This window comes from Budorcas taxicolor, chromosome 10 (assembly GCF_023091745.1).
Source record: "Budorcas taxicolor isolate Tak-1 chromosome 10, Takin1.1, whole genome shotgun sequence".
In the NCBI taxonomy this organism is placed as follows: domain Eukaryota; kingdom Metazoa; phylum Chordata; class Mammalia; order Artiodactyla; family Bovidae; genus Budorcas; species Budorcas taxicolor.
The window spans coordinates 75,103,066-75,119,071 of NC_068919.1; the positions used below are offsets into that span (position 1 = coordinate 75,103,066).

General features: G+C 55.0%; 1 protein-coding gene across 3 annotated transcripts in view; it reads right to left on the bottom strand.

The window, feature by feature from the left end:
• The window catches only part of SPTB (spectrin beta, erythrocytic), a 128,097-nt gene that overhangs the window by 7,370 nt on the left and 104,721 nt on the right, over window positions 1-16,006 (bottom strand). For all 3 annotated transcript variants that reach the window (XM_052646288.1, XM_052646290.1, XM_052646287.1), the window contains exons 26-32: window positions 15,632-16,006; window positions 13,841-14,085; window positions 12,512-12,650; window positions 11,959-12,043; window positions 11,147-11,343; window positions 10,797-10,846; window positions 10,240-10,318 (exon numbers count right to left, since the gene is read on the bottom strand). In XM_052646288.1, coding sequence (XP_052502248.1) covers window positions 10,240-10,318; window positions 10,797-10,846; window positions 11,147-11,343; window positions 11,959-12,043; window positions 12,512-12,650; window positions 13,841-14,085; window positions 15,632-16,006 — 1,170 coding nt within the window. The remainder of the gene's footprint in view (window positions 1-10,239; window positions 10,319-10,796; window positions 10,847-11,146; window positions 11,344-11,958; window positions 12,044-12,511; window positions 12,651-13,840; window positions 14,086-15,631) is intronic.

Sequence of the window (16,006 nt, forward strand, 5' to 3'; positions counted from 1 at the left end):
AGGTTGCTGTTTTGTCACTAAGTCATGGCTGACTCTTGCGACCCCGTGGACTGCAGCCTGGACTGCAGCCCACCAGGCTCCTCTGTCCATGGGGTTTCCCAGGCAAGAATACTGGAGTGGGTTGCCATTTCTGTCTCCAGGGGATCTTCCCAACCCAGGGTTTGAACCCATGTCTCCTGCATTGGCAGGTGGGTTATTTTACACTGAGCCACCAGGGAAACCCAGAGCCTCTTAACTCATGGGGGGAATAACTGGTCCCACCCTCTTCTTTTGGTGGGGATTTGCTGGAGGAGGGCAGTGGTTCCTAACCCCGGCTGCCTTTTACAATCATCTCGAGAGCTTTAACAAAATATGCGCAGGACCCATCCTCAGGATGCTGGGTTAACTAGCTTGGAGTGGGGTCTCCGCATTGGTGTTTCTTAATAAGCTTTCCATGCACTCAAGTGTGCTGATGGAGAATCACCACCTAAGGAGTCAATGCCCCAGGGAAAGGCTGTGGCTTTTGCCTCGTTACACCTCCCCATGGAAGGCGTAAAACTAAGATTATGGCATCTGGCCCCATCACTTCATGGCAAACAGATGGGGAAACAGTGACAGACTTTATTTTTTTAGGCTCCAAAATCACTGCAGATGGTGACTGCAGCTATGAAATTAAAAGACGCTTGCTCCTTGGAAGAAAAGCTATGACCAACCTAGATAGCATATTAAAAAGCAGAGACATTACTTTGCCAACAAATTTCTGTCTAGTCAAAGCTGTGGTTTTTCCAGTAGTCATGTATGGATGTGAGAGTTGGACCATAAAGAAAGCTGAGCACTGAAGAATTGATGCTTTTGAACCGCGGTGTTGGAGAAGACTCTTGAGAGTCCCTTGGACAGCAAGGAGATTCAACCAGTCCATCCTAAAGGAAATCAGTCCTGAATATTCATTGGAAGGACTGATGCTGAAGCTGAAACTCCAATACTTTGGCCACCTGATGCAAAGAACTAACTCATTTGAAAAGACCCTGATGCTGGGAAAGATTGAAGGTAGGAGGAGAAGGGGACGACAGAGGATGAGATGGCTGGATGGCATCACCGACTCAACGGACATGAGTTTGAGTAAACTCTGGGAGTTGGTGATGGACAGGGAGACCTGGTGTACTGCAGTCCATGGTGTTGCAGAGTCAGACATGAGTGAGGAACTGAACTGAACTGAACTGAATGGAAAGCAGGATGCTCCCAGCCCCCACCCAAGCCAAGTGAGAGGCCTCTAGTGGAGCCATGGGCCCTGTGTCAGGTGCCTACGAGAAGGGGACGCAGACTCTTGTCCCCTGGCTGGGTGCCTCCTTATGCAGAACCTTGCTGACCCACTTTTGTGCCACTGCAGCAGGAGCGAGAGAAGGACAGACTGAGAGAACAAGGGGCAGCCTGCTTTCGAGTGCAGCGCAAGAATGTCAGCTGGGACAGGAATGGGTGGGTCTCCTATGTGCCAAATAAGCACCCAGGAAGGCAGCCTAGCTGGAGACATCTGGCCAGAACTCTGCCTCAAAGGTCTGATTGCTGAGGACCTTAGAGCACCAGGTGGGAAGGGTCTTATAGTCCCCAAGCAGGTGGGGACCAAGGCCACTGAAAGCCCAGGAGGACCAGAGCCGCCTCAGGTGGTAAGGAGACACTGCCCTCTTTTCTACTTTCTGTCCCAGCTGAAAAATGGAGGCCCGGAGAGCGCTGGGGAGGAGCCAGGAAAGAGCAGACCCGGTGTTTCCCACTGTGGGTCCTTCAGACCTTGGATCAAATCCAAAAGAGAGAAATGGAGAACGAGAGGAGCTGGGTACCATTCTGGGCATCAGATCAAAGCTTCAAACTGAAAGAGACTCATTGGACTTTTTAACAGTAAAAAAATGATCAATGTCTGCCAGAGCTGGCACTAAGGAATGGGAAGTGGAGGTTCGGTGGAGATGTTTGACGGCAGTGGTTGGAAGAAAGGTAAAGTTGGTCATGTTTGTATCCCCTAAATGAGGACTAAACGACTTCCCTGGTGGCTCAGATGGTAAAGCGTCTGCCTACACTGTGGGAGACCCGGGTTCGATCCCTGTGTCGGGGAAGATCCTCTGGCGAAGGAAATGGCAACCCACTCCAGTACTCTTGCCTGGAAAATCCCATGGACAGAGGAGCCTGGTAGGCTACAGTCCATGGGGTTGCAAAGAGTCGGACATGATTGAGCGACTAAACTTTTTCTTTTTCTAAATTAGGACTAGTCAGCAAACTGATCTGGGGTTCCCTAAGATCCCATTTGAAGAAAGGAATAATATGGCTGGAAAAGGTTGAAAATCACTAGTCTAACACCTTCAATCTATGAGACAATCTGAGCTCAGAGGTTAAGTGACTTACCCAGGGTCATATAGCTTTCATTTCCAGTTAAGAAATGCACTGAAGAATTGGGCAGGCCTGACTTTTTATCACGCCCTTAAGGTTCTCATCTTTTCCTTGTCTTAGAACCTCTGGAGAGTTGTGGCTGGGCCACACCCATCGTTATGCATCTTGCATGTATGTTTTATATGTTTGAGTGTTGGCAATGAGCCAGAATTGACCACAAGGATCTGGAGGCCCTAAGGCCTTGCCTGGATCATCCTCTAGCAGGGAGGAAGGGCGGGAGTGGCAGGTTGAGTCTGGGAGCCTGGGTTCTGTGCACCCAGTCAAGCCAACCCTGTGACTCAGGCATAGAGGTTGGGGAGGTAGTGAAGCCTTTCAGCCTCTCTCTCCAGCTGGCCCCTCTGCTCCTCCTGGCAATGGGCCAGGCTGTCCGGGACTCACTGGAGGCTCATGGAAGATGCCCTGGCAGATGCTGGGAGGGAAACCCAGCAGAACCTCTCGGCCTTGTTCACCCCCTCACTCAGCCTCTGCCCTCCTGGGACTGGTTTTACTACAGGCCCGTGTGTCTACAGTCTCTTCGCATACTTTCATTTCCATGCTCCTTTCCTTTTGGGAACTCTCCTTCGAAAACACACATTTTTCCAGGACTGCCTCCTGACTTAATTTCACCTTCCATTTCCTCCTGATGGGTGCCTGATCCACATTCCCTGGCAGGGACAGTCAGAGACCATGGCCAGTGTGATCAAAAGTTAAGCAGCCAGGTCATGGGTGGGCTTTGGAAAATAGGGGTTTTCCGATGTATGCAAAGATTTCTTCTGTTCCCTTGACTGTTCACATGGAGACAATTTAAAACACATCCTCATCCCTTTATCCTGAAGGCTAAGGCCTGAGGAGGAGAGAGCCAAGAATGAGGGCGGGAGGCAGAGGGGTCTGGTGGCAGCTGCTCCTTTCAGACCCAGGGCTTCTCTCCCTCCTGGGCTGGGGGAAGGGACACAGGAGAAAGACAGAGGCATGGCTTGGGCAAAAGGGTCCTCCTTTTATAGTCTCCAGGGGTAAATATGTTCTGTGCCAGCTTCTAAAAGAGCAGGGCAGGCACTTCTGTTGTTCCAGGAACCATGTTGCGCTCTGATACAGATTCTGCAGGCAGAGGGATCAGTGGACAGCAGACACCAGGAGGGGGTTGGCTATCTGTGTGCTGTAGGGACAGGCAGGCTCTATTCAAAGGCCCTGGATAGCTGAGATGATCTGACTCCCTTCTGTCCTCCGTGATACGTGGCAGAAGGCAGGTGTGCAGCTCTGGCCCTTCGGTCAGCAGGAGGATGCATAGATTCCACCTGAGGGGTAGCCCAGCCTAGAGCCCTTGCCCAGAGGAGCTGGGGGACATTCTGAAAAAAGGAGGATCCAGCCATTTGGGAGAAACTCTGGGTATCGGGTCGGGATGGATTGAGAGTTCAGACCATGAGTTGGAGTAAGAGCAGGAGAGAGAAGGGCCCGAGATGGTGCCTGGAATAAGCCTGGAGCTTCTGTTCTCTGGTTTGGGTGGGTGCGTGGGGCACATCTGAGTTGGGTGGGTAGGGCTCATCTGAGCTAGGTGTGTGTGCTGGCTGCTGGGATCAATGCATCAGAGGAGGGTAGGGGACAGGCAGCATTGGCTGCTGGGGGATCATCAGGGGAGGAAAGAGCACAACAGGAGAGCCTTTTAGGACCTCACAGGACTGTAATCAGACAAGGAGAGGCCTGAGCTCCTGACAGGCAGGGCGTGGCCACCTCAGAGTCTTTGCAGAGTCTTGTACGCTTGACTTTGTAGGGTCCTGCCTTGTTAGGAAGCTGACTTGGGCGGGGGAAAGCAGGCAGATGTCTCCTCCCGAGGACTTTCAAGAAGGTGAAAGGAAGGGGGACAGGATGGGTCCATTTCTTACCCAGAATAAAGGGGTTGCAGGTGTAGTTCCAGACCCAGCCAGCAGGTGGCATAAGGGGCCCGCACACAGACAACCAAGTCTCCAGCCAGGGAGAAAAACCACCTGGGGTGTGACCACAGGGTCTCTGAGACGTTCTAGAAGATGCTCAGTGATCCCAGATATATGGACAAGCAAGGAAACGCATGTGAACTTCTCTCTGAAGGAAACGGTGGTAAATGAGAAACGGGGTACAGGGATGCACCCCAAAGACTATTCAACCTTGGCTGTGAGAGGTCTTGCCCACCTACTTCACAGCAAGAACTGAGCCTCGAGCGTGTGTAGGGGGTCTCCAGGGAGGGGCGCTGCAGGAAGGCTGGTTTGGGAGGGTTTTGGCAACGAATGTTAGAACACTTATGGGGGACGTTTAGAAGCTGAAGGACTGTGGTGAGAGATGGAGGAAAGAATGGAGGGAGAATGAAGACCGTCGCCTGCTAGGCATTCTACCTGCATTCTCTATTCCTGTCCTCACACCCTTTCTGAGAGGTGGGCGCCACTATGCCTGTTTCATAGACGAGGGAAACTGAGGGTCAGGGAGAATGAGTAACGAGCCCAGAGTCACACAGCTACTGAGTGAAAGTTGAGGATGCAGTGGTCTGGTCCCAAACCCTGAGCTCTTCCCACTAAATCCTGCTGCAAGAGACGGGGTGGCACTACTGCTCAGGTAAAAGGGGCTATCCAGTGGGGCTCATGGTCTGAGCTTACAGAAGGAGGGGAGTCTGGCTTACAGAAGATGCGTGGCTGACAGGCTGAGGCAGCGGGACTGTGTCACAGCCATCAAAAAGGGCCAGAAGAGGGGCTGGGGGCCACACAAGACCTAGGGTTGAGTGCCTTAGGCAACCAAATAGCCCCGCGAGACGATAGAGAGGGGAAGTTGGCCACTTCTGCAGCCGAGAACTTCTTCCTTCCCTAAATGTCTGTGGTCTGGGCTTTCATTGTCTGGGTGAGAAGGCTCTCAGCAGGCGGGCTGGGAAGGCTGTTCAAAAGACACTTGTTTGCAAGAGAAGAGTTGAGAGATGGGAACAGAGGGTGAGCAGAGACAAATGCCGGAAGAGAGGACAGAGGGAAATGCGTGGGAAGAGCTGAGGCCGGCCAGGTGGGGAGTCCTCCAGGTTGGGGGCTGAGGGGAGAAGCTCTCATGAGGATTGGGAAAGGCAGCAGGGTGGCTCAGCCCTGTGCCCCGGGGGCCAACTGTTAGAATTCTTCTGGAGGATGTTTAAGAGATGAATGAGATGGTTGTATGGCATCACCGCCTCGATGGACATGGGTTTGAGTGAACTCCGGGAGTTGGTGATGGACAGGGAGGCCTGGTGTGCTGCAGTCCATGGGGTCACAAAGAGTCGGACACGACTGAGCGACTGAACTGAACTGAGAGATGAAGGACTGTGGTGAGAGTCCAGTCACTGGAAACCAGGGAAGACAAGGGAGGGATGCAGAGCAGAGGGCCACCCGGTGAAGTGAGGGGGAGGGAGGGGAGTGTGCAGGGTCCCCTTGGACAGGGAAGGTCTCCCCCATGACCATCCCGGGGGAGAGAATGAGGCTTCCTCAGGGGCTCTCTTCGCCATTTCTATGACCAGTGTGGGCTCTTCAGGTCCCTGCCGTGAGGAACTGGAAGCTGCTTGATGTCTCTGAGCTAGGCACTCAGACCAAAAGGAAGACACTGACTCCCCCATCTGGATCTGACACCCAGCAGTCAAGCTGGCAACTTCCAACCCCATTTCTGAGATGCCTTCAGTGTTGACTGAGTCCCATGCTGGGTCTATCGGGATCTGGGATGCTCAGAAACATGGACTGGCAGACAAACCTGGCAAACCAACCTAGGTTGGTTGCCTTTGAGCAACAGGATGGGAAGGTCACGCCCAACCTCAGCATAGAGTGGGGTACACCCAGCCTCGTACAGATGTCCAGAAAGAGCCTAGAGCCAGTTTCCCCAGAGTGCCAGGGCGTGGTGACAGGCTGTAGGCAGACACAGCCCTGCCACGCTGATTCAGGCATTCTGGGGAGACAGACACACCCCGGTTCGTGGGAAAACTGATGTTCTTTCCTGACCGGGTCTGCTCATTATGGACAAACACTCCATTTGCCTTCACTGTAAAAACACCTGAACCAGCAGCTCAGTTCAGCCTCAGAGTGGGAGGGAGAAACGATCTGGTAGAAAGGATGGAGAGAGCTTGCTCAGGCAAGAAGAAACACAGCTGCTGTGTCCACACCCACATCCCTTCCCTCTAAGGACGTCAGAGTCTGGCCTCTGGCAGCTGATTAAAGCTCTAGGCTGCCTGCTGCGGAGGCTGGTGCTGGGGGCTGGGGGTGGGGGGTGCGGTGGGTGGGTATTCCTAAGGAGCAGCTGGAGCCACCAGGCACTGGCTGAAAGGTGAGCTGCTGCAATCCAGTGCCCACTCAGTCCTGGGACACTATCCCTCATGTTCGAAAGTGCTGGTAAGTTGCCTGAAGCCACATCAACCTCCAAGGCTCTGGAAGGGAGAGACAAGGGACCTGGGGGTCTGGACTCTCCTATTCATCCCAGATGAGTTGGCGAGTCTTCCCTCAGGGAAGCCAGCTGCAGGCAGTCTTGGAAGGTCATGGGGAAGAGTGACGTCTGTGAGCTGCGCTTGGCTAAGAGAGTTTTTCCCTGACAACCTGATGAAGGCCTGATAATGAAACGCATCCAGGCAGCTGCTTTTTGGAGCAGCCTGGCCCCAGAGTCCCTGCACCACAGAGGAATCCATCCTTGAGGCTCAGAGCGAGACAGGGCACATTTGCCCCAAAACAGTGAACCCCGAAGGCAGATTCTTTCTTGCTGCGGCAGCCCACTAGAAGCACCAACGCTTTTCAGGGTTCTCGCTCATCATTACAGCAGCTCCACTGAGAGAGTTCCTAGAGCAGGCACAGGGCACAGAAAGCCCCCGGGGCTGTGGGCTGGGGGCCCCCAAGCCCGGGTTGTCTCGGATCCTCTACAATACCATTTCTTCTCCATAAATCAACCTCCGCATCTCACCACAAATGTTACACTGAGGATTCCAAGGCAGCCAGAGCCAAGGAGATGAGGATGCTTAGCAGGACCTCAAAGCCCTCCCCAGAGCTGCCCCAGGATGAAGGGGAGACACATAATGTGGAAGGTGTGGTGGGAGGAGGCTCAGCCTGCTGCCAGACCCCCTCTGCTACCCCAGGGCCACCTTCAGGGTAGGCCTTCAGGCCACCTCCTGGCCTTGGCAGGAGCAGAGGTTCAACCCTGCCTTCCTGTCTTCCCCAGGCAACCAAGGAAAACACCCTAGCCCTTTGCCATCTCTTCCCATCTCCAGCCTCACACCAGCTGGCACCTGACCACTGAACCAGGTTCCTCAGAGCTGAGAACACCACAAAAGTGGGGAAACCCTTCTCTCCCAACCCTCCCTTTATTTAGGTACATGGTTCACATACAGGAACGTTCTGGACTTTCTGTAATCCTGCAGAGAGAGCTCTATAAAGGACAAGGAGACCCAGGAGGATTAGGAGGTTTGTCTAAAATCTCTCAGGATATTTCTACAATGAAGGACAAGAACCCAACATCCAGACTTTCAAAATTTCACTCCAGGAATTTTGCCATTTGTGAAAACTTGTTTCTTCTTGATCTCACGCACTCCTGCATACTTACCTGTAGAATGGATTTTATTTTTTTTTAATCAGAACATGCTCTAACATGGAAAGCTAGGAGGTGATGGAGGCAATGGATTGTACAATAATGATATGCTTGAGGAAAAAACCGAATGCGTGGAACAGTGCTCCAGCCCCCGCCTGTGCGTATGTGTGTGTGCACACACCCAGGAAAGGAGGAGCAGGCAGGGCTGGTACGGTGGTCACCGTGGGCTGCGCAGTGGTCTGAACAGGGGTTCAGGTGCCTGGTCTGCTCCCCCAAGCAGGAAGCCAGCATGCACTAGTGATGGGTCTCACAGGGAGCCACAGTGCACACATCTATCGCACGGGACACCGACACCAGACCACACACAGCAGGGATCTGTCCCACGGGGCACCAACACCGGACCACAGACACAGAACAGCGTGAGAGCCAGGCCTAGCCCGAGAGAAGGCTCAGCAGAACTTCCTGCAGCCAGCCTTCCTGGGAGAGGCCTGTAGCTTCTGGAAAGGTTTTCCAACCTGCATGGGACTCTTTCTCCACTCTTCTCATATCGAAGAACAAGGGGGTATCCCACTTTCCCCCTTGGAGTTCCGTGGATCCTCATGGAAACTCAACAAAGGGCTCAGAAAGGAGAAGCAGCAGGAAATCTGTTTGCATGAGGCCTTGGGCCTGGTGTTCATTTGATTCGCCATCTGGTCTCTTCCTGGTACCGTGCACAGGCCACTTGCCCCATCTGGCAGGGTGGCTGGCTCTCTGGGAAGGGTCTCAAGTGTGGGCTCACTCCTCCTTCTAGAGAGACTCTCAGGTCCAAGCAGGTTTTATTCCCCCCAGATCCAGCAGCATTCAGGTGTTGGATGGAGGTGGCTCTGATGCACATGTAATTACATTTGCACAGACGTACACGACACAGACAATGGATGGATCGCTCAGGCGGTCACAAAGGAACCCACAGACCTGTGACACCACCACACGCAGACACACAGGGATACACAGCTGAAGCGCAGGTGGCAGGAACAGTCACAGCCCCAGTGTCCGCAGTCCGTGCCAGCCCCCACCAGAGTTCTCTCTCCTTCCAGGGGGGCTGTCTCTGGGAAAGGAGGGGCCAGGGCGAAGTTCACCGGAGACCCCCCCACTGCCACAATGGGATCTTCAGAGGGAACTCCTAGGAGAGACCCTCCAGTGGGAGCTCAGGAGTGCCCTCTGCTGGACATGACGTGCTGGCGCCCCTCAGAAAGGGAGGCCTCTGGTGGGGCTGGAGGCAGCTCAGAATGTGTGTCTGCGTCGTTGTGTGTGTCGTGTGTGTGTGTGTGTGTGTGTCTCAAAAGTGTGGGAAGGGCCGAAATCTAGATCTGACAGGGATTCTGCGCAGGAAATGCATTTTTCTGGGGTTGGTGTCGTACCAGAAATTTCCACCAAGAACTACTAAGGGTTCAGGCAAGCTCAACTGGGTACCTGCACAGGCGGTGGACATGCAGCAGCAAAGCCGTGCAAGGCACATGCTGGGTTCTTGCTTTCTTCTCAGTCAGCGGCTCCCAGGACATTTCCCCAAAACCGGGGTCAGAGCCTCCCAGACTTCCTGCATAGACTCCCCGAGTCCTTTCAGCTAAAGGTTCTATGCCAGGCAAGGCCCTGAAGACATCTGGGCCTTGGGTACCCCCTCCTCTCCATCCTCCCTTCTACAAGTTGGAGACCTCTGAGGCAGAATCTCTGGGGCTCTCTTTTCCTCCCAAAGGGCTTCCTCAAGTCTATTCTTGCCTCAGAATCATCTCTGTCTCCAGCTCACTGACCCACAGGCATCAGGCCAGGAAGGTGCAAAATGGGAAAGGGCCTCTGTTTCAGTGGAAGGAGTCTACTCGAGGGTGAACGTGTCCACTTCACTCCCCTAAATGCCACGGTTGGGGCAGAGAAACCACACGGCCTATTTGTGAGTATGTGTGGATGTGTGCGTGTGCAGGGGGTACTGAGTTAGGGACAATGTTGGAGGGAAAGGACAGTGTTTAAAAGGGGATCATTCCTGCTGTATAAACTGTTCCCCCTGATGGAGATGGGGATGTGTTTATATAACAAAATTTATTAGACCACATAAAACCAAACTAAGAGAGTCGTGTCAGTGGGCTGGCATGTCAGTTTCCTCTTGATTGAGGGGAGGAGGGGAATTATTCTAGAAAATAAGCTAAGTAAATAAGGAAGAGTGGTGGAAGGATTCTGGGGAGGTGGGGGTGTACCCATCCTGGCCTTCTGCCCCTGCAGAGCCTAGTCGGGACGATGGGTCTCTGGCAGCAATGAATCCCAGGAACTGGACAATTGGGACAGGGAACTGACCGGGGACGTTCTCTCAGTGGTGGCTCGGTGGGGACCTCGGGGAGCCTCCCCCGCTGTCTCGCCTTCCTCCTCTTGAAGCCTACGGAAAACAATGTCCCACTTCAGAAATGAGCACCTCTTGGAGGCCGTGGCCCATCTCCAAGGCCTGGCTTCCCACCTCCTCCCCCCAAAACACAAGTCAAGTCTGCAGCCCGGCAGACCCTCCACAGTCTGCAAAGTGAAGGCAGATGCTTCAGAAAAGGCTGGTTCCAGGCAGCCCGGCCTCCGAGACACGTGTTCAGCTGGTTCCCAGAATAGGGGGTGACGGCGCAGCAGCCATGGCCTGCCCCCCATCCTTCCCCCATGAGGACTCCAGGACACCCAGGACTGGGGGGAAATGAAGTCTCTTTTCTGCCTTTAAGCTCCAGACACTCTGGATTTCTCTGACTAGTGGCCCAGGTGTGAGAGGTCACATATGGTGTGTCAAAACATCAGGGGGCCTGTTTTGAGTATAAGCATCGTCCTCCCCCTCCCCCCCCCCTCAGCAGAGTGCTCCAGTCAGTCCTCCCCACACTCACCCAGGCTCCTCCTCAGTTCTCTCTGGGGTCTGGCGCTCTTTGAGCTCAAGCTAGGAAAGGGAAAGGCCAAGGAGTCAGAGCAGCCACGAGGGGAGCCTGCTCTGAGACAGCTTTCCCCAAAAGAGGCTGCCTGTACCCAACATATCTGATGCTCGTTCCTTCTGGAATCAGCCCCTCTTGTCTCTTGCCTTCAAAAGTCCATCCTTCCTCCCACTCCTGTTTCCTTCCTGCTCTCCCCACTTGCTCAGCCTTTTACACTGCCCACAGGTCCCCCAAAACTGCCTAAGAGCTCTTGACTGGAGGGACCCCCAAGGCTGTCCACTGCTCTGGGCCACCCTTCGCCAGCTCACCGTGGTGGGCTTTTCTAGGGCAGCAAAGCGCTCTTCCCAGCTGGCCGCAGATTTCTCAAAAGCCTCGTGCCTCTTGAGGAGCTTTTCTACACCGTCCACCGTGTGTCCATAGTCCCGGCTGGCCAGGTAGGGTTCCTGGGCGATCAGCCATGCTTCGGCCACGGAGGCATCCCGGAAGAACTGGCACACTTCCAGCACTGCCGAGACAACAAGGCTCGGGGTCTGTGAGCGCCCCCCTGGACCTAGGTGGTCTGGGGAGGTCCACTCACAGACAGACGTGCAGTCGGCGGGCGGGCGGACCGGGCTGTCTTCCCAGGCTGTCTTCCCAGTCTGTCTTGCTCACTCACAGACGTGCACAAGCAGCCATGGGAGAGTCCAGGTCTTTGTGCAGCCTCTACCCAAGTGGTGGGCTCTCCCCACCCCTCCAGTCTCCAGCCGCGGAGGACAGAGCCCCTTCTGGGCAGCACACACCACAGGTCAAACACCTGGGATGCACTAGAGCCTTACCCTGACCCCTGGAGAGGCCACAGCTCTACGGGAACGCCAGCCCGGCAGGAGGCGGGGGCGGGGGCAGAGGGTAGACAGGGAGTGGGTGTGCTGGCTGTCAGAGGTGGGTTTCCAGCAGCGTGTCTGCTGGGTCTTCTCCGTGAACCTCCTCCCCCCCAACCCCCGAGGCTCCTGGCCCTGAGTTCTGCTGATGAGTGGTGCTGTGTGTGTTGGGGGGCTCGTCTCCTCCACTGCCTTGTGACATCACCCCTCCCCGCACCCGCCCCTACCCCTCCCCGATTGCCTGGCTCCCAGGCTTCACTCACACATGCGGAGCCGCTCCCAGCGGGCCTCCCACTTCTCCTTCATCTCCTCCCTCCTGGACACCACCTGCTCCCGCTTCTCCCTGATCTGCGGGAAGAAAGCGAAGGCAGCTCAGGCTTTGGTAACTCTTCCCCCCGCTGTGGGAGGCAGTGTGTGGAAGGGCCCTGCAAAGCCGGCTGGCCTTGGTCACAGGGTAAGGCTTTAGTGCATCCCAGGGCATCAAGTCTTGGCCCTGCCAGCTGAGCAGTCTTGGCCAGGTTACTTAACCTCTCTGGGGTTAAATATGCCTCACCCAGGAAGCAGGGGTCGCCAAGCCCAAAGCACACACACGAGGGTTTAGGAGGGTTATGAGCCCATTCGCCCTTTGAAGTGGCCAGCTCCTTGAAGGGGTTTGGTGAAGCTGTAAATCCCTGGGCCAGCACAGAGCCCCAGTGCTCCTGGGATGAAAGAAAGATGAGCCTCCAGGGCCCGCAGGCTCCCTCCCAGGAAGCTGTCTGGCCCGGCAGGAGTGGAGGCGAGAACAGGATAGCACGCGTGTCCGTCCCGCCCGCCCACCTCGTCCAAGGCCTGGTGCTGCCTCTGCAGGAGGGACTCGCCGAGCTCCAGGCAGGTGCTGAAGTTCTTGCTGCGAGTCTCTATCTCTGCCCGGATGCCCTGGTGATACTTCATGAGGAGTTCCACCGAGGAGACGTCCCTGGGGGGCAGGGTTGGGAGTTTGGTGAAAAGGGAGACTCAGGGTGACTCTGGCCCACTTGACATCAAGTTCCAATCAGAGGGGGGCCCCCCATCTGCCTGGGAGTCTGACCCCACTCCATCCTCTCTCTCTGGACAGCCAGGAAGTCCTGCCAGCTGCCTGGTCCAGCAGGAACACTGATGCCCTAGTGGCCTCCCTCGGCCAGTGGTCAGGACACGGCAGGGGGGCAGCAGCCACACACACACACACACTCACACACACTCACACTCACACACTCACACTCACACACACACACACACACAAACACACACACTCACTCACACACACACAGAGGAATGTCACATTTGGCAATAAAGAGGAATGAAGTGCTGATTTATGCCAAGTAGATGAACCTTGGAAAGACTGTGGACAGTGAAAGAAGCCAGTCCCAGAGGACCACACATTCTGTGATCCCACCCATGTGAAAAGTCTACAATAGGTAAATTTAGATATACAAAACTGATTAGAGGTTGCCAAGGGCTGCAAAGAGATAGGAGTGGGGTGATGACTGCTAAGGGGTATTGGGCTTCTTTCTGAGGTGATGAAAATTGGGGTGATGGTTGTCCAACTGTGACTATGCAAAGCAAACACTGAATGGCACCCTCTAAACGGCTGAAGGGCGTGGTATGTGAATTATAAGCTCAGTCAAGACGTTAAAAATAAAAATTTGACCACCAGGACAGGCGCCCCAGAGGCAGAGGGCCAGAGATGGGCACAAAGTGTGTAGTGAGTTCTGATCCTGGCCAACTGCCCACATACCTGTCTCTATCTCTCATAGGCAATGAGCTCCTTTCCCAGGTTTTAGGGAAAAGGTCCCCAAAAGCCCGTGCTAGGGGGAGAGGGACCACTTCTGGACCTGCCCAGCTTTTGATGTATAAACTATTTATTTTCACTGACAACTGTGGCCACTTGTGTCCCACGACGGAATCTGAATGACAGATGTGTTTCTCAGCACTCAGGATTCTTTACTCCGCAATGGTCGTCATCCCAGTAGCAGCTGAGCCACTAAGATGCTGCCTGGACCCAGCCTCAGGTGCCCCTTGGGGATTCCTGTGTGCCCACAGTCCGGGAGACCCCTCCAGGACGGGCTGGCATCCCGGCCCGCCAGCCTCTGGGACAAAGTGGGCCGGGGGTGGGGATGCTGCTCTCACCTGGGCTTCTCCTGGGTCTCGATCTGCCGGACGATGCTCTCCATCCAGGAGAGGAGGTCTCGGGCCATGCTGAAGAAGCGGAATTTGTCTGCCGTGTCCACCAGCTGGGTGCGGCGCCCGGCACAGGCATCGAGCAGCGCCTGCCACGCGGCAGACACTTCCTGCTCGTTGTTCTGGATGATGTCTGCCTTCTCCCCAGCGTATGCCGTCTGCAGGCGGGCGGCCACATCCTGGAACTGCTGTACCTGTGATGGGGCAAAACTGACTGTTGTTCCCCGGGCTGACATGTCTTGGGCCTAGGATGGATGAGAGTGTCTGCTTCCTCTGGGTCTCCCTCTTGAGGATGGTGCTGGAGAGAAGGCTCCCTGCTTTGGCACCTCTGCTGACCCAAAGCGCCCCTTGAGTTCTGATGAGGATTTGGGAGTAAGAGGGGCTCTGTGCCCTTTGATGTGTGATTATGAGAGTAATTATATACCGGGCATCGCTCTAAGCACTTTTTATGACTCTCTCTGTTTTTATAACAATCTCATCAAAGAGGTACTATTGTTATCCCTGTTTCTGAAACAAGGAAACTGAGCCGCAGGGAGGCTCGTGACTGGCCCGAGGTCACTCATGCTCGGAGAGGGCACAGCTGGGACTGGAAGCATCTCTCGACTCCCTGTTCCAGATCCTTCTTGTGATGCCATCCCCTGTTTGAGGCCGGCCCCAGGGCAGTGAAGCCTCATTCCCGAGGCCCTGGTGGGGCTGTACCCGCCTCAAGGGCTCTGGCATCCCCAAGGCACCTCCAGCTGGAGGACAAATCCCTAGGCTGTCCCCTTCTTGGTGACCCAGGGGCCCCACCTATTAATACTTTGGTGTTTTTTCCTGAAATCCCACTGCGTCAGTGCAAGACTGCAAGTGAGCCCAGCTCTCCCTGTTCCTCTGGAAGCCCAGTGAGCACCCCCAAAGTGAGCGAGCCCCCCGCCCACCTCAACCTTTTCACCACTTTGGACTCTGCAGAACCTTATGGGCCTATAGAGTGCCTTAGGGGGCACCCCATGATGGGAGTGGGGAGTCTAGGCTGATCTTGGGCCCCCCTCCAGCTCCCACTTGGAAAGGCTGAACAGCCCCATGGCTAAGTGTTCAAAGTCTACAGCCAGACTGCCAGGATCTGAATCCTGGCTCCACTGCTTAGCTGCATGTTTCCAGGCAACTTAATTACCTTTCTATGCCTTGCTTTCCTCATCTGGAAAAGGCAGAAGCCATTACTCCCTTCCTCAGAGTGTGGCTGAGTGTATTGCTTAGAACAGTACCTGGTGCTAGGAAAGCGCTATGTGTAGACTCACTAATGATTCTGTAACACTCTGACAACCAGATAAACTGCATTTTAAGGTACTTTGCATTGGGTTTTGGGAAAGGCTCTGTTTAAAGTGAAAGTGTTAGCCGCTCAGTCATGTCCGACTCATTGTCGAGTCATGTCAGGCTCTCTGTCCATGGGATTCTCCAGGCAAGAATACTGGTGTGGGTAGCCATTCCCTTCTCTAGGAGATCTTCCTGACCCAGGGATCAAGCCCAGGTCTCCCACATTGCAGGCAGACTCTTCACCGTCTGAGCCACCGGGGAACTAGTTCTAAAGCTAAAGAACATTTGAAAGCCTCTGCTCCCTGCCTTCCTGCCTGGAGCTGTTGCCTCTCTAGGGAGTGCCTGTTCCAGAGATTTCCTCTCTAGAAGCCAGGAGAGGACCTGACACAACAGGGCCCCAGGGATGCTAGTCAGGGGCGAGGTGGAGGGACAGCTGGGGACCAGAGGCACCTGCTCCCCCAGCAGGTGGAGCTCCCGCTCAAAGGCAGTGTGCGTGCGGTGGAAGGACTCCGCGGTGCTGGCGTCCAGCCCCACATCCTCGGGCAGCTCGCGGTGCTTCTCGCCAATGAGGCCCAGGATCTCGGAACCGGTGTAGAAGTAGCGCTGCAGGTCATAGGAGGCGGCCAGCAACTGCATGCGCGTGTCGATGAGCTCTAGCAGGTCCGCCCACATCTCGTTCAGCCCGTCCTTCCACTCGGCGATGGTGGCTGCCTCGGAGTGGCCCGCGTCGATGAGCCTCTCAATGACGGCATTCACGTTGTCCACCCGCTCCTGCCCAATCGCCCCAGTCTCCCGGGCAAAGTCCCGGAACTTGTCCCGGAGCAC